The 17,756-nt window shown below is 43.4% G+C and overlaps 2 protein-coding genes and 1 non-coding gene across 4 annotated transcripts in view; 1 reads left to right on the top strand and 2 right to left on the bottom strand.

Annotated features, from left to right (window-relative positions):
- Positions 1–16,026, bottom strand: part of OSTF1 (osteoclast stimulating factor 1) — a 48,767-nt gene extending 32,741 nt beyond the window's left edge. Inside the window, exon 1 of the mRNA XM_022573486.2 lies at positions 15,885–16,026. Coding sequence (XP_022429194.1) covers positions 15,885–15,918 — 34 coding nt within the window. The 5' untranslated portion in view covers positions 15,919–16,026. The remainder of the gene's footprint in view (positions 1–15,884) is intronic.
- Positions 4,053–4,125, bottom strand: TRNAA-UGC (transfer RNA alanine (anticodon UGC)). The gene has a single exon. It is a non-coding gene; the product is annotated as a tRNA-Ala (tRNA).
- Positions 16,027–16,499: 473 nt separating the features above from the next.
- The window catches only part of NMRK1 (nicotinamide riboside kinase 1), a 35,760-nt gene continuing 34,503 nt past the window's right edge, over positions 16,500–17,756 (top strand). For both annotated transcript variants that reach the window (XM_089913316.1, XM_022573493.2), the window contains exon 1: positions 16,500–16,614. The gene's annotated coding sequence lies outside the window, so the exon portion shown is untranslated. The remainder of the gene's footprint in view (positions 16,615–17,756) is intronic.

Here is a 17,756-nt window from a genome sequence, read left to right as displayed (position 1 = left end):
GTGTGTTTTTGAATGTACCAGGTCATGAAGTAAAACACATATATTTCTTATTGGAGGTCAAGGTCAAAAAAAGTTTGAAAGCCACTGCTCTAGACTATCTGATCAAGTTAGAAATTTGCTACAGGACTCTAAAGAATGGGTAATATTCTTCTACTTTATGAATCTCAAAATTCAGCTAGCATATAAAATATAATATTCTCCCATCACCCCCAAAAGAGGATATTATAATGAATTTTAGATAATTATAACCAATCAAAAAGAAAGATGAGGAAGATAATTATTTGAACAAGGAAAAATTATAGAAAAATAAGAATTTACTATGTACATATATTTCTCACATTTATCTAAGCAAATGCAGGGAGTATTAATCTTAATTTATATCCTGTGAGTATAAAAAAATGTGCCTCAGGGTAAGTAAAAGTATTAATGTTATTTCTACGAGGCACATTTAAATTATTCTATTAAACAAGCATGATGAAACAGGATGTTTTCTGCTCAAAAACAAAAAAGAAGGAGTCTATGTGATAGTATCCAAGAGTCAAGGTCATCATTTCTATTGCTGGGGTGAAAGGAAACAGCTGTGCTGTTAGGCCAACACGGGGCTCCCCTGGGCTTTGTGGATTCCAACGCCCATAAATGAGGTGGTCAGTTCAGAACAGACTTCAGGGTGACGATCTCTATTTGTCAGTCCACAAAAGCCCAGTGCTCTTGAAAAATAAATGTTTTTTCTTGCAAAGAAAATCATCATGTGAGTAGAGCAATGTCCAAGAGTTTCCAATGTAAAGAATAAGTTTCTTCCCTCATACTTATATTCTTGGTTGAATTAAATCAAATCCAACGAACTCTATTTGCATATACCTTTAAAGGCTATAACTAACAAAAAAGACTATGAACATAATGTTTTCATCTCTCCTTACTCCACTACCACCTCTTCCCTGCTTCCACCCTATGCAATCCAAAGGGGGAAAAAAAAACACTAAAGAATTTGAAACGTGTCTTGATTGCAGCTGCAGGAATGGCAGACTTATTAAAAACAGTAGGCAGTGTGTTTTCTGACAAGAGGGTTCTGTTTATTAACAGTGTGCCTTTCTTATCCATTTTTTCCTTTGCTTTATACTTTGCAGTGCCTTTCGGCAAAGCTGGTTACTTTCACATCTTGAGGGGCCATATCTGCTGGTTATTTTTATTTCTTCTCTGCGGTATAACACAGAAGTCCGTAAGAGCAGGGTTCAAAATTTCAAAAGACAAGCTCACTGCCAACCATGTCTTGACTGGTTAAAAATTAGACAAAAGAGCAATGGCCTGTAAAACCCTTCATCTCTAGACACCGTGCTTCCAGAGTCAGTTTGACAAGGAGACCGGGGGGGGAAGAATGGAAGAAAACTATTTATTTCAGTCCTTGGAATTTAAAGAAAAAAGGCCACAGCACCTTCTGCAAAAGGGCAAGATGAGTCTGAGGGCTGACTCATGACAGCAACGCCTGTTTCTGTACAACCTGTGAGCTAAGAATTAAGAATGGGGACATGTGTATGCATATGGCTGATTCACTTTGTTGTACAACAGAAACTAACACAGTATTTTGAAGCAATTATACTCCAATAAAGATTAAAAAAAAAAAGAATGGCTTTACATTTTTAAATGGTTGGGAGGGAGCGGGGGAGGGAGGATTGAAAAAATATTTCATGACATATGAAAATTATCTGAAATTCAAACTGCTGTGTCCATAAATAAAGGTTTTCTGGAACGGAGCCAATATTTGTGTATCCTCTACGGCTGCTTCCCCATTCCAATGGCAGGGTTGAGTGGTTATAACAGAGACCATCTGTGGCCCACAAAGCCTAAAATATTTACTATCTGTACCTTTACAGAAAAAGTCTGCTGCCCTCTATCCCATGGTCCCCCTTTTCCTGTGAAGGACAAGTCAGACCAAAGAAGCATATGTCACAGGCTGAGGAGCTGTTGGGCCTGCCTCTCACTGGCCCCGCAAGCAGTCTGGGGCTCGGCCTCGTCCTATGGGAAATGAGTGCATACATCCAAGATTGAAATAGAAAATTCCCTAACACTGGAACCTCTAATCTAAAAGGGAATGACCCATTTAAGCTCACATTTATGGGACACTTACCACGGACCAGACACCATGCAAAGTGCTGACTTGCAGCAACTCTTTTAATCCTCAAAACAATCCTGGGACATAAATACTTTATTAAGACTATGTTACAGCTGAGGAAACTGAGGTTAGAAGGGGTAACTAGTCCAGGTCTACACAGCTAGGAAGCGGCAGAGATGAGGTTTAAACCCATGCTGTCTGGCTCCAGGGCTCATGCTCTAAACACTCTGGATGTGGCTCCAAAAGATCTGAGCTTTTAATGCTGGCACACTGGTATTAAATGGGTTTAAACAAATTTATATATGTAAAGTACTGAGTGCAGTTCCTGAGGTATTGTATGTGCCCATAAGTGTTAGCTTTTATTAATTACTATAAGTTTTTACCTTATTCCTTATTCCTTGAGTTTTTATCTTCACTGGCAAGATGGCCTTATCAAAACCCTATATATTACATATATCCTGTATATTAGATATATATATCCTATATTTTATATATATACCCTATGTATCCTGTATATTAGATAATTTATCATTCACAAGACCCCCACAGAGAAACTGAAATGCTTTTGTTAAGCAAACAAAGCATAACATCTAATATTATATCCCTTAGTGGCTATTAAAAAATTCAATGGGGGGCTTCCCTGGTGGCGCAGTGGTTGAGAGTCTGCCTGCCGATGCAGGGCACACGGGTTCATGCCTGAGTCCGGGAGGATCCCACATGCCGCGGAGCGGCTGGGCCCGTGAGCCATGGCCGCTGAGCCTGCGCGTCCGGAGCCTGTGCTCCGCGACGGGAGAGGCCACAACAGTGAGAGGCTCGCGTACAGCAAAAAAAAAAAAAAATTCAATGAGAGTTTTAAGTTGTCATTTTTGAAACCTATAGTCATTGTCCTCAGTCAGCTCAACCTTCCTCAACAAAATACTATAGACTGGGTGCTTACGCAGCAAACATTTACTTCTCACAGTTCTAGAGGCTAGGAAGTCCAGGATCAAGGTGCTGGTCAATTTGGGTACTGGTGAGAGCACTCTTCCTGGCTGGCAGATGGCTGCCTTCTCACTGTGTGCTCACATGGCCTTTCCTTTGTACAGGCACAGATAAAGAGATCTCTCTTCCTCATCTTACAAAAACACTAATCCCATCATGTGGGCCCCACCTTCATGACCCAATATAACCTTAATTACTTCCCCAAGGCCCCATCCCCATCACACTGGGGGTTAGGACTTCAATACATGAATTTTGGGGGAACATAAACATTCAGTCCATAACAGCAATGAATACAGAATTACAGAAATGCATGAACATGTTAAATGTATACATATGTTGTTATACAGGTTACCACAATAATAATAATAAAAGGATTTATGGGGGCTTCCCTGGTGGCGCATTGGTTGAGAGTCCGCCTGCCGATGCAGGGGACGCGGGTTCGTGCCCCGGTCCGGGAAGATCCCACATGCCGCGGAGCAGCTGGGCCCCTGAGCCATGGCCGCTGAGCCTGTGCGTCCGGAGTCTGTGCTCCACAACGGGAGTGGCCACAGCAGTGAGGGGCCCATGTACCGCAAAAAAAAAAAAAAGGATTTATCATGATCTTTAAAAAAATTAGCTTTGGGGGGATATGCTTATGTTATGTAAATATAATATCACTGGTGGTAATTTATACATACAATCAGCTATGTAATATAAAGATATTCACAGAAGAAAAACTGGGAGGAAACAACACAATGTAATCTCTGGGTGGTAGAACTATGAGTCATGTTTATTTTCTTCTCTATTTTCTTAATTGTCTACAAAGAATACAAATCCCATACATAACCAGGAAAACATGGTCTCTTTTAATGCCCTATTGAAGGACAACCTAAAAATTATGTGTACTTTATTTATCGGCAGAGTATTTATTAACATGAGTCCTTTTCTTTTTTTTGGCCATACCTCACGGCTTGTGGAATTTTAGTTCCCCAACCAGGGATCGAACCTGGGCCCTCAGCAAGCAGAGCATGGAGTCCTAACCACTGGACCACCAGGGAATTCCCCTCCTTTGTCCTCTTTGGCTCTCTGATCTCACTACTAAAAAAAAGAATTGGTGGAAAGACAAGCAACTGTAATGCCAAGTATGCTCACAAAAATGAGAATACAGGGATCATGTAAGCAACACAGACAGTGGGTAAACTCTTAGGTCAGTGCTGGCTGTATGGGAGAGGGCACACACTTTGTTTTTGGAAAAATGTCAGGAGTGGCAAAGAGAGGCAGGCGACAGGGTAGGGCAGACCTGGGAAACAGCAGTATACAGACAGAGGGGCTGGAGGCCAGAAAGGGTGGCCTAGGAATGTCACGTAGATCAATGTGCCTGAAGCCTGGCAGGAGAAATGGTGAGAGATTAGGCTGGGGACCAGAGCACAGATGGGCTAGAGATTTCTCAAATTTTTCTGATACCCACATTAAGAAATATTTTGCACATCAGGCCCAAGGAAACACACACACACACACACACACACACACACACACACAACGAAAAATTTTTCACCAAAAATACTTATCCTTACATTTACTGTATGAATGTGTGTAACCAGTGTTTAGAGACCAAATGGAAATTTTTCAGATTTAGATATCTGGTACTCCTTGCAATAATAAAATATTCTCAGAATATATTAAAAAATGGCCTTGGAAATTATTTTATTTCAAGAGATTTTTTTTTTAATTTGAGCAAATAATAAATGGACAAGCTTAAACTTCAGACTTCATGAATGACTAATTCCTTGGGAATTAGTACATGGGAAATAAAAATTTGCAAAAACAGCAACAAAAATGGTTTTAGCCCTCTATAAAGACACACGCTAGCAAGATAACATGATGAAAAAAATGTTTCCTTTATTTAAAGCAGAACCCCTTTAAAACCTGATATAGGGACAAAGATATACACTGTATCTAAAGGAAGAATAAGAGAATCTCTAGAGATATAGAACAGAGCTTAAGTAAAGTACTCACTTCATGCTTACCGGATGGACACACGGGGGTCAAATCTGTAGCGAGAGCATTTTACTATTTCTAGTTAATCCTAGAACTCTTGTATAATAATGCAAACTCTGGATGTGTGAAAAATATTATCAAACACAACTAGAAAAAGTAATTAGATGGCAAAGAATAAGCAATAACCTTGAAACTGAGCCCCTCTCAGTTCAGAAAAAGAATTAAAATTTTCTTCTGCAGCACATATGAGAGACTCTGAAAAAGTCCCTATCCACCACAAACAATAAATGCTGGAGTGGGTGTGGAGAGAAGGGAACCGTCTTGCACTGTTGGTGGGAATGTAAATTGATACAGCCACTATGAAGAACAGTATGGAGGTTCCTTAAAAAACTAAAAATAGAATTACCATATGATCCAGCAATCCCACTACTGGGCATATACCCAGAGAAAACCATAATTCCCAAAGACACATGGACCCCAATGTTCATTGCAGCACTATTTATAATAGCCAGGACATGGAAGCAACCAAAGTGTCCATCAACAGATGAATGGATAAAGAAGATGTGACACATATATACAATGGAATATTACTCAGCCATAAAAAGAAACTAAATTGAGTTATTTGCAGTGAGGTGGATGGTTACCTAGAGTCTGTCAGACAGAGTGAAGTAAGTCAGAAAGAGAAAAACAAATACCGTATGTTAACACATATATATGGAATCTAAAAAAAAATGGTTCTTAAGAACCTAGGGGCAGGACAGGAATAAAGACAGACGCAGATGTAGAGAATGGACTTGAGGATAAGGGGAGGGGAAAGGGTAAGCTGGGATGAAGTGAGAGAGTGGCATGGACTTATATACACTAGCAAATGTAAAATAGATTGCTAGTGGAAAGCAGCCACATAGCACAGGGAGATCAGCTTGGTGCTTTGTGACCACCTAGAGGGGTGGGATAGGAAGGATGGGAGGGAGACCCAAGAAGGAGGAGATATGAGGATATATGTATATGCATAGCTGATTCACTTTGTTTTAAAGCAGAAACTAACACACCATTGTAAAGCAGTTATACTCCAATAAAGATGTTAAAAAAAAAAAAAAGTCCCTATCCAAAATTATAACAGAATCAAAACCAGGGAAGTGAATTCAGAGAGGCCATCTATAGGAAACCAACAAGATGTCTAAGACATTCATTCCTTCTAAGATCATCTACTCACTAAGACAACAGCTTTTAAACTGGAAATTGTTTCCCTAATTGCATCCTTTCTCAAGTCACACAACAGTGCTCCTTCAAAAGGTTTATGAAGTATTCCAAAGGGTCACGTTCCTGGCGTGAAAGTGGTGAGCCTTGCCCAGTGGCCCCAGAAACGTTGGACAGGACACCTCTAGTGGAAGCTACGCCCATCGGCCATTCCAGGGCCAGACCTGGCATTGTTGAAGACTCAGCCCTGGCAAGGGGATGCCCTAGGTGATGAGTTCCTCTGCCCAACTCACCTGGTCCTGAAAGTCAAGATTGTCTATGGAAAGGAGGGGCTACAGCTGGAAGGTCTGGGAAGACCCAAAGAGACCAAGTGACTCCTGGAAAAGGTCAGGGGAGAATCTTAACCCCAAGAAATGTTCAGGTATTTTCCCAAACCAGATCAGCTGTTGGGAGGAGGAAGAGAGGAAGAGAGAAGGGAGTCCTTAGGATTTCCCCTAGAGAAGGACAAGGCTACAGAGAGACAAACAAAAAGGTCTAGTTTTCTGGGGTTATAATTAACATAGGGTAATAATTACAGGACCATTCTTATGAAAATCTCCTTTCTACTCAAGGCCTTGGGCAGGAGCTGTGATAACATTCCTGAGGGTTCTACACTTATTTACAGTGACTAACCTCAGCCACTAGAAGGCCCAAGGCACCTTTCACACCTACTCCTGAGACTGCAAATTGCTCTGGACTTTTTCTTAACTCTTTTTCATTAATGGATGCCCAGAAGATCACTTCTCTTTTTTATTAACACAGGGTCATGGGGGAAGGCAAAGTATTGAGACATTGGAATTTGTTCTTAAACTTCTAGGAATACTGCTGGTCCCTTCCCTTGACCTTGCAGAACTATTTGTTGTTTACAATGTGGATGGGTAGACAGTGCAAATAACCTCTCTGCCCAAGGGACAGAAGAGGGAAAACTCCATGCTCTCTAGGGCAATGGCTTTCCACCAATATGCAACGGTCATCCAAATTGCAGGCTTTCATAATAATTACTAGGAATTTGCCCTCCTTCAGTACCCACCGTCCATATGCAGAAGTACCCCGCCTTCTCTTGTCATCTGTCCTAACAAATTGAAGTTCTTTACCTACAGTCTTAAAGATGTTTAGTGGAAAATTAACACTCAAGAGCACAATAATAATTTTTAACTATGAAACAAATTTTTTGTGTGTGAGTTCTAAAGTTATAGCAATAAAACTTATTCCCGTCAGTACAATTCTATGTTATTAACACTGTCATTATATCAGAAGCCCTGTAAGCATGTAAATGTTATTTTCTTTAAAAAGTTGGTTTCGTGTGTCAGATCTACATAACTGACAGAGCGATGGGTCGGCTGAGAACCACTCTCTTAGAGGAAGACTGTCAATCCTCTTTTAGAGAGAAGCACTGAAAACCCTCCTTCCTGGAATGAAATGTGAGAATTTCTATACAGCGAGGTCTGAACTTGAATTCATGGCTTAAAATTATCACCTCCAATAAAGACAGGAAAAAAAAAAACAAGGAGAAAAGGGGATTCTGAACAGTATTTTACACAGAGAATTAATTTCTAAAAACTAGCCAAAGGGCTTCCCTGGTGGCGCAGTGGTTAAGAATCGGCCTGCCAATGCAGGGGACATGGGTTCAAGCCCTGGTCCAGGAAGATCTCACATGCCGCAGAGCAACTAAGCCCGTGTGCCACAACTACTGAGCCTGCCCTCTAGAGCCTGTGAGCCACAACTACTGAGCCTGCATGCCACAACTACTGAAGCCCGCGCACCTAGAGCCCGTGCTCTGCAACAAGAGAAGCCACCACAAGAAGCCCACGCACCACAACAAAGAGTAGGCCCCCCTCACCACAACTAGACAAAGCCTGTGCGCAGCAATGAAGACCCAACGCAGCCCAAAAAAACAAAAAACAAAACTAGCCGAAGATATATTCTTAGATCTCAAATCTATGGAGCTGATATTATTGAGTTATAATTAATGTTATACATTTTCCAAACACAAACGTCCACATGATGGCTACATTTTGCGAGGGTCTTACTGGAATCCGCGCATGCAGACCCCAGACACATTTCTGCAGAGCCATCCCAATGTTGCCTTCTAGGCAGCTGCAAAAAAAAAAAAAAAAAACCCAAAACTCCACTGCCCTGTGTAGCCAGAGACCTAAATGAAATCAGATCAGACCTAATTAAGAATACATTATGTCCCCACCCTAACCCACTTCCCATCCTTCTCTCTCTTTTCTCTCTCTCTCATAGAAATCTGGATTTATGAACTGCCTTTAAAAAGTATTTAATTCCTCCATGTTTGCATTCACGTGGCACTGAACACTGATAGTAGCAGGAAGATGGGTAGGGCTTATCGAAAATGTCCAGGGCCTCTATAAAAAGCACAGGATGAAATCATGTCGAAACTTGGGGAATTATGTGAAAAGTCAGTCTAAGGCAATAAAGATTCAGAATCAGATTTAGAATCAAACGAAAAACTGAGGCCCAGAACAGTCTAGGGACTGCTTATCAAAGTGACCTAGCAAGTTAATAAAAAAAAAACTGGGACCAGAACTTCACCCCAAAACTAATGTCCATTTCCCATTACTATATTCTGCATCCCTCTCCTCCAGATCACAGCTTGGTCCTAGAATATCTGCCCTAATTAGCCCATCTTTATGCTTAAATTCCTATTACTAAAGACTAGTTCATTTGAAAAGCGAATTTCTGTCTCAGGAATCTTACTTATAGCTTATTTTTTAATGTAAGCACATTGGGGAAGGGGATTTTGATAAATCAATGATTGGTTTAATACTGCAGGTGAATTTACTCATCAGATGTGAAGCAGTGAGTTTATTCTCAGAGGCCCGTGGAACTAAGACAAGAGGAAACCAAGTTCCAGGTGATGTCAGCAACGAAAACCATAATGGTCCTGAGCGGGATATTATAAGGCTCTCTGGGCATGTGGCCCTGGTCCCAGAGGTACCAAAATCAGAGCTCCAACAACAACTGGCTACGGCACTCAGGTGTGCCAAAGGTTAGGTCTGAAGGATGGGTGCCCCAGGGGAAATCCATCTAAGAGCAGACACAGACCGACGCCAATCTTAAGGTCACAGCATATTGGAAAGGCACGGGTGCGTTAGCCAAAGGGCCGTACAACATGGAGCACGTGTCCAAGCAAGCTAATGACAAGGGTTCAGGGCAGCAGATATCCCAGGGCCAGTTAATAAGAGAGTGCCTGGCTAGATGTCAAAACATCAGAGAGACCCAGTACCAACCACGAATCAGGAAATGGGCAGGAACCCATTATGGAGAACAGAGCTCCTACTAAACCAGTGTCAAGTCCTAGGGACCATTTAGAGACCCAATATTTAGGTATAGAATTGGCCCTCAAGAGTGGCAAGGTGTTAGGCAAGAACTAGAAGCAGCCCTATGGATGGGACAGACTCCCTGAAAGAGGAAGTGGGCAGTCACCCTGAGCAGTTGACTCCCACTTCACGGCTCTGCTTAACGTAGGCCCAGGCGGTGGTTAGCAGCTGCTTGGGTGTCTTAGATTTAGAACCTGAGTACAGACGAATAACAGAGAACGATTTACTCCTCAACAGAAAAACAACGTTGAAAACTATCTCCGGTTTGGTATACCGTTCAGAAACGAACTTTGGAGGGAATGGTGTCTGTTGCTATGTTTCCCAGCCAGTTTCTTTGCCTGAAAAACCAGTTTAGGTCCTCCCAGGGCTACTGTCAACAAACTTGCACTGACTCATCAAAACAATGGGCCCAAAAAGCAGCCCCCAAACCCTGTAAACATGGATAGGCAACATTTTAGAGATAGTCCTAAGAGTCTGGTTTCCGAGAAAGGAAATATGAGACTCTGGAATCTTCCAAATCTGGAGTCTTGAGATACCTGCCAACTGTGCCAAAAGCCTGGAGGAGCTCCTCTCAGCCTCTAGCTGCCCTCATCTATGCTCAGAGAGCTGGAATTTGGAGGGGTCCTCCCCCTAAGCATGGATTGGGTCAAGAAATTCCAAGAAGATAACAGCCACTCCAGAACACCCTCCAGGTGGAAGTAATTTCCTTGTCTCATACAAGTGAGTTGAATCAAGCCTTTCCTCACAGATGAGAGAATCCTGAAATAGAACCCATGAGTTTCTCAGAACCTACCAAAATCCCTGGAGTGAAGGGATGCCAGAAAGACTCTCTAGGGCTGCTTTCAGATCATTGTAAGAGGCTGGAGGCAGACCCTCCAGCAAGAGAATCAACTTGGTCTAGAGACCCTAGATCCATCTCTAGGGTCTTCCTGAATTTGAATTTAAATTGCTTTTAGGTTCCTGGGAAACAGGAGCACCAGACTGGGAAGGAACCCTCAGATCCCTCCCCCCAACCCCGGGACCCCCGGCCTCTCGCCATCCCACTGTCCCCTCTGTGGCTTGCCCTCTTGCTACAGCCACCACCTCCACCTTTTGCCCGTCTTACCTAAGTGCCCTTCCCAAAACCCTGAGTGGCACTGCCCTCCCTCCCAAGCTTGTCTCTCAGTGGCTGAAGACCCCTGGGGTGGGGGGCTTCCTCACTGTCTTGCCCACCTAGCCGCAACTGGAGCCAGGCACCTACATTCTCCACACCCTCTCGAAGCTGCTGCTCTGCCGTTGGCCCTGACACTTGGAGGGTGAAGAACAGCCTGTCTGCTCGCCTGCTGACTCAGTGCTCTACTGGCTGTGCCCGCTCCGGCCTCCTGTCTTCTTGGCTTCAGGCTGGCAGGGCTGCCCATGCCCCCTGCCCCTTCCTCTCAACCTGCAACTTGTACCCACTCTGACCTGGCTCCTCTAATAAATTCATGTCCACAGGGGGGTACAAAAAAAAGAAAAGAATGAGTACATTCTTTCGTTCCAAGAATATAAAACCAAGGTAATTTATCAAATTCTAAGGGATGCTAACAAGTTGAACATGCTAATCAAAATACAAAACTCTCCCCTAACTCTTACCCTGAGAGCAAGTTGAGGGATTTGACTTGTAACTTTCTAAAAATTCTACAGATACTCAAACAGTGAGTGGGAAACAACTGGCGAGAACTAATAAAAAGGAGGTGGCCTCAGCAGTCCCACCAGTGACTTGTGTAAGTGAGTTGAAGCTGTGGCCCTCTTTAGCTCATTTCTGCAAACTACCACCCACAGCTCTTGTTAACACTCTAACAAACAGATAAGCACGTGAGTAGATGGCTCACATGTGGACGTTCAAATGCTTGCTTTCTGTGTGGAGCGATACTGTTTTCCACAACCTGCTACGCTAGGCAAACGGCCTTCTCTTTAATTCAGAACAAATTTCTCTGGTTCACAGTTCCACACCAAATCCCCCTGGCTTCTGTGAGCGAAGCTCAGCTCCTACGCAGTCAATCAAACGTGGGCAGGACGTCATGCCAAGTTATTTCATTTCTGTCCACGTCAAACGACTTTTCCCTCTTTTCTGCCTACCAAATTCTTACTCAGCATTCAAGACCCTGCTTAATTTTCCCCTCTTCTGTGACACCTTTTCGGCTTCCTCAAGCTCCTTGCCTTGTACTTCCTAGACCTCTGACCACACTTTGATAATATCTCCTATCACATGCGTTGTAATTTTTCTGTGTAAGGCGTGCTCACACATTTTTGGTAGGAAAGTATATTAGTACAACCTCTTTGGAGAGCATTTTGGAAATGTCTGTGAATATGGCAATGCACATACCCTCTGACACAACAATCCCACTGCCAGGACTTTGTCCTGTGGATATACTCACACAGGTAAGCAACAAGGTTGTTGTAACACTATTTGTTATAACAAAAGAGTGGAAACAATCAAAGCACATTTTAATACGGGTCTGGTTAAATAAGTACAATAGAGTACCATGCAGTAAGAATCAGAAATCTCTTTCCATACTGGTGTCTGAAACTCTTTTCCCAAAGTCCCTTAATTTATCTGATAGAGAATCTTTTTTCCCCAGCTTTATTGAAATATGAATGACAAGTCAATAGAGAATTTTGACTGAATAGTTCACATCAGCCCACTAAAAGGGTGTGTCTGCCCCCTCTCTCTCTTCCTCTCCTTACCCCCATGTATTTTGCTTACCCTGGCCATTAAGCAAGTGAGGACAAATTTGGCGATGGTCTTCATTGGACGTGAAGTATGAGGTGAAGGGGATCAGAAAATGTCAACCTAAAGTATGCCACTTTGGCATAAGGATTATTTTGAGTTGAAGGCAATTGAGAAAAGGCAGACACAGGAAGGACTCTGAGCCCTCCCCCATCTGCCTGAAAGCAAGGCATAAATTCCCCATGAAGGTATCCTCCTCCTGTAGGTCCCCCATTAAAGACAGAGGAGAAGAACCCTTATCACCAGGGATAGAGATGGCACAGAGATGAGTCTGCATAAGCAAACCTTACTAAAATAACTCTTATTTTCCATTAGTTTCCCCATATCTCTACCTTCCCACAATTTACTCCCCCAGAAGTTCAACGCCTCTTTCCTTTTAGTCACTTCTCTACAATGTGTTGCCCTTTGTTAAAGTGGTATATAAATGTCCAATTCTAACCACTTCTTTGGATTTTCCCTTCTTTTCTGTATAGCCCTTATACACATAAAATTAAAAACATCAATTCAACTTGTATGCCTTTTCCTCCTGTTAATCTGGTTTTTTGTTACTTTAATTCAGTTAATTCACAGTAACTAGATATCAAACCTAAGTGGGTAGAGGAAAAGTTTTTTTCTCCCTTACAGAGGCATGTCAGAAAAGCTCATCACTTAGTCCCATTGAAGTCAAACCATGGGAACGCTGAAAACACAAGAGGGAGGGGACCCCACTACTTCCAGAAGTCGTGTTGATGGACACTGCCTCCAGCCTTTGCTATTTAATGTGAAGCTACAAGATATGCCCAATCACAGTCTCCCCTGCTTTCTTCTAGACAAAGACTTTATTATGTATCAAGACTTTTTATGTAACTGCCACACATACAAAGTTTAGTTGCTGTGCAGTTACAAAGAAACAAGAGACTATTCTACTCTCAGAAAGTGTCAAATATTGTTAATCAACTATGCTCCAATATAAAATTAAAAAACAATTTTAAGTGTCAAATAGTCTAATACAGATCCAATTAAAGAGGGGAGCTATACAAAGCAAATGCAAATAATACAACTGCATAAGTTAATAAAGGTGGCTGCCCAAGTAAACCCAGTCCAACCTAATAGAACCCTCACAGGTTTCTCTGCCCAAAATGCATAGACTCCAGTTAAGGCTTTTGTGCCATTCCCAGGCCAAACCAACCACTTCCTAGCTTTGAGACCTTACAAAGTTTATTTAACCTCACTAAGTCCTATTTCATCCATAAAATGGGGATATTAGGATCCACCTCATAGGGAAATTAGAACAATTAAATGAGACAGAGCATACAAAGTACTTGGCACAGTGCCTGACACTCAGGGCCAAGTAAATGTTAACTATTACTATTAAAATCATCATCATCATTCTGGAGTTTTCAAGATGTTTCTCACACTTCATTCTGCCATCAAGTATTAACAGAGCATCAAGTTTATGAAGGAGAATTATTCATGTGCACACCTCGAGCCAACTCCGTATCTCACCTTTAACTAATTCATTAATTCAGAGAAGAAAAAATTATACAAAACTTCAGATCATTTTAGGTGAAAACCTTTTCCCTCTCAAAGGTGTTATATAAGCAACATATGTGTGACATCTTTGAAGTTTTATGATGTTTTTACTGTAAATATGAAAGAACCCAAAACACTGACGTATGCTTCTTCAAAGTCCCACTAATTTATTTTCCCAAGACAAGCGAAATATTTATGCCACTTTACTTCCACCACCAAAATCAATAAGCCATTTAAAAGAACTGGTCAAGGTCAGACATCAGGCTTCCAACTACAGAGGAAGGTTATCAAACGTGCTTAAAATGAGAGGATTCTAGTCCAAATCTCATTCAACATCTTTTGGCCCATCTTTACCTCAAGACTCAGAATAAAGTCTCTTTTTAAAAAGTCTTTGTGAGGGAGTTCCTCAGTGGCCTTATTGGTTAGTATTCCGGGGTTTCACGGCCATGACCGTGTGATCCCTAAGCGACACCTCGGCAAACACACACATACACATCACGTTGATGTCCCTCCTGCTACAGCACAGACATCACTTAACGTCTAGAGATGAAAAACCTCATGAACGGCTTTTCAGGACCTTCTTTGAAATAAAGTACTCTGTTTAGCTATCAAAGAACAACTCTTCTTTGTTGGTTACTTGAGGTCCTGATTTACATCTGAGTTTAGAAGGCTGCTGCGTCCTACAAACAGACTTAAAATGCAAATTCCTCATCAGACTCCATATCTAAAGAAGCACAGAGCCCACTTCCAGCCTTTCTCCACCATTGCTTACAGCGGAGCCAAAGTGCCAACAAAGTCACACCCAGCCCAGCAAAATTTAAGTCCTCAGTGAATGACTATGTCATATATGTGAGTATGTACATAATTTTCAAATAAAATGATTTGAAACTACCACTGTATGATGGTAAAGGAAGAAAACTGGATAACCATGAAAGTTGAAGTGCTTGACTAAAGTTTAGAAAAATCAAGAAAAAAATTAATCACTGAAATTACTCCTTCCTAATCAAGGTTACTTCGAAATTTGATGTAAATGGATAAATTTCAGCCTGTGCTATACTGAATGAAGTTGCATGAGATTGGAAGAAAAAAGTTCAGATCCACTTCTCTTCCATTTCCCACGTTTTCAGTAACTACCTACTCAATGAATGCACGAAAGAGTTTATTACAGTGTTGAACTGCAATACCTCAGTCGCTTTTAAATTCTCCTTTCTCCATGTCCCAGAAAATATTCCAAGGATCGAATAAAAAATGAACAAGGACTATCGGCCAAGAAAGCTGCTTGAGGAACTTAGTAAGCTCACCCTCTCCAGTTTAACTCGCCTAATTCACTGAGGGAGCGCAGGCAAACGACTTGTACTGCATGATAAAGTGACACTTCCGAAGAGTAATAGCTGAGATTACTCTGCCGCAGCCTAGATTCTTCTAGTCAGGAGCTCGAGTACAGCTTTCTAAAAGCTTTTCCCAAGATCTCGAGGTCAATTTGCGGACACTCATTCACCCACCCCACCCTACCAGCAGCGCACTTCCCGTTCGCTTTGGCCGGTCAAGAGCTCAAACTTGACAGCGACACACACTGAAAAAAAAAAAAAAAAAAAAAAAGAGGAAGTGGCTAAAAAACCATTTCAAGACATTTATTTAATTTTTTTTCCTAAGGGAGATCAATGGCCCTGTCTTCCAGGAAATCTCAATGGGACGTAGCCATCACGTCGACTGGAAAGTTGCAGCTAATGACAATGCTGCAAAGCCGAGGGTGACTCCTCTTTACAAATCAAATTTTAAAAATTCCTCGAAAATCTTCTTGCTATCCAAAACGATCCGTCCCCTGCAGCGAACACAGCAACGCTAACAACTCCCACCCTGGTGGGTGGCATCGAAAGCGAGGCTCGGGGCCGGGTACGTGCCTGATCTGCCCTGCCAAGTGGCAGAGGGAGCGCAGGGCACGGCGGCGGCCAGGGGACCCAGCGAGCACCTTCCTTACCTGGTTTGACCGGTTTGGGTGGCGGCTTGGACATCTCTCTTCCTGGAGCGGCTGATTCTAAAGACCACGCACGAAAAGCCAACCGAATGCCCCTCCAGCCGGCACTCCGGGCGCCTCAGAGTTTCTTTATGTCTGGTTTGCAGTGGTGCGCCTTCAAGGACCTGCGTCCACCCCGGGAAGCCGGACGAGCAGAGGCAGGCAGAGCAGCTCGGCGAAGTGCCCCGCCCCGCCCCGCGGCCGACAGAGCTGTCCAGAGCGCGCAGCCGGGCAGACGAGGAAGTAGCCGCTGCCTCGCGGAGCGCTAATTGGCTCCCCGGCTGCCAGCTTCGCCGCTGCAGGAGCGCGGGCGGCGCGCACGGCGGCGCGCGCGGCGGCCGAACCAGCGGGAGCCGAACGGGGGCGCCGCAGGCTCGCGCCGGGGCCGGCCTGGCCGCGCGCGCCCCGGACGGGAAAGGGCTGGACTGGGCAGGAGCGCGCGCGCGCAACCACGCTCGCCGGAGTCCCGCCCCATCCAACGCCGGCCGGAGCCGGGCGCTGCGTCCGCTCAGGGTTGGGCAGAGCCCTAAGTTGGCCGCCTCTGCCCTGCGCCGCCTCTCACCCGGGAGGGGCACGGGAGAAGGGGCCGTGGGCCTCTCGGTTAACGAGCTTCGGGGGTTGCGGCGGGTTAGTGACAGGCGCGCTTGGCAGTCGCCTGTGCCGCTTTGCTTGGGACCACTCGAACTGGCGCCCGGTGAGTACCTGCCTGACGCCCCGCCGCGCAGACTCCGTGGGGCCTGGAGGTGTTTCCAGAGTGTTACTGCGCTGGAGCCCGAGCCCCGTTGTGTCTTGCAAGCCCTTTTGGGACTCCTACCACCCTAAATGGGCTGATAAGTGGCCTGCCAAGGAGGACGTGCACTCGTGATGGTGTAGTGCCCTCACGCCCCCTTATAATCCTGAAAACGGGAGTCTGCCTTCTAGAGACCGGACAGGTGGTTGGGAGAAGTCACTGAGGTCAGGGTCAGGTGTTGATCCCTGCCAGAGGAGACAGCTTGACTCCTCTAGCGTTGAGGTTGACTAACTGCGGCCCTCCTGCTGCCTGTTATTGTACAGCCTAAGAATGGTTTTCAAGTTTATTTTAATGGCTTAAAAGAAATCAAAAGAAGCAGATTTTGTGGCACGTGAAAATTATATGAAATTCAAATTTCAGTGTCCATAAAGTTTTATTAGAACAGAGCCACTGTCATTTGCTTATGTATTGTCTGCGGCCGCTTTCACTTCCTAACAGCAGAGTTGAGCAGCTGCCCGCAAAGCCAAAAACATTTACCATCTAGCACTTTGCAGAGCAAGTTTGCCGACCCCAGACCTAGCCAACTGAATTTCCACTGAGATGTAAGGGCTGGAGCAGACAATAAATGCACCGTGTGTATATTCAAAATAGCACAGGCAATATGATAAATCGCTTGTATGTTTGGGGGAAGAAAAATTGAAAAGAAAAACTTTACGTGAGAGTCTATGTAAAATGAAGCATTGAAGTTTCTACTAGGGGTTAGTGACAGAGTGATTCCAAGAGAACTGGGCAAGGGTTGTGTATTCAAACATGCCAGCCTTGGCATTTACCAAAAAGGAGCAAAGTTTAAAAAATAGTAGAAAAAGACTACCCTGTCACATAGAAGATAATCAAAATATTGAATTAAATAAATCAGTGAGAAGTCCTGAAACATTTCACTCTTTTAGAATCCAAAATGTACCGTATTTAGTAGTGAAATAATTTAAATATAGTAAACACATACCACTTACGAAAAAAGGACTCAACAACATATTTTACTTAGGGTTAAAAAAAGTATAAAAAAATTAAAAGTACTCATTTTGGATTTGCTGTTTGCCATCTTCATC

The sequence above is a fragment of the Delphinapterus leucas genome, chromosome 6 (genome assembly GCF_059928025.1).
Source record: "Delphinapterus leucas isolate spDelLeu-1000000601 "Yukka" chromosome 6, BTC_Dleu_Yukka2, whole genome shotgun sequence".
Taxonomy (NCBI): domain Eukaryota; kingdom Metazoa; phylum Chordata; class Mammalia; order Artiodactyla; family Monodontidae; genus Delphinapterus; species Delphinapterus leucas.
Note: the sequence above shows the minus strand (reverse complement) of the source record. Positions and strands in the feature narration are given on the sequence as shown.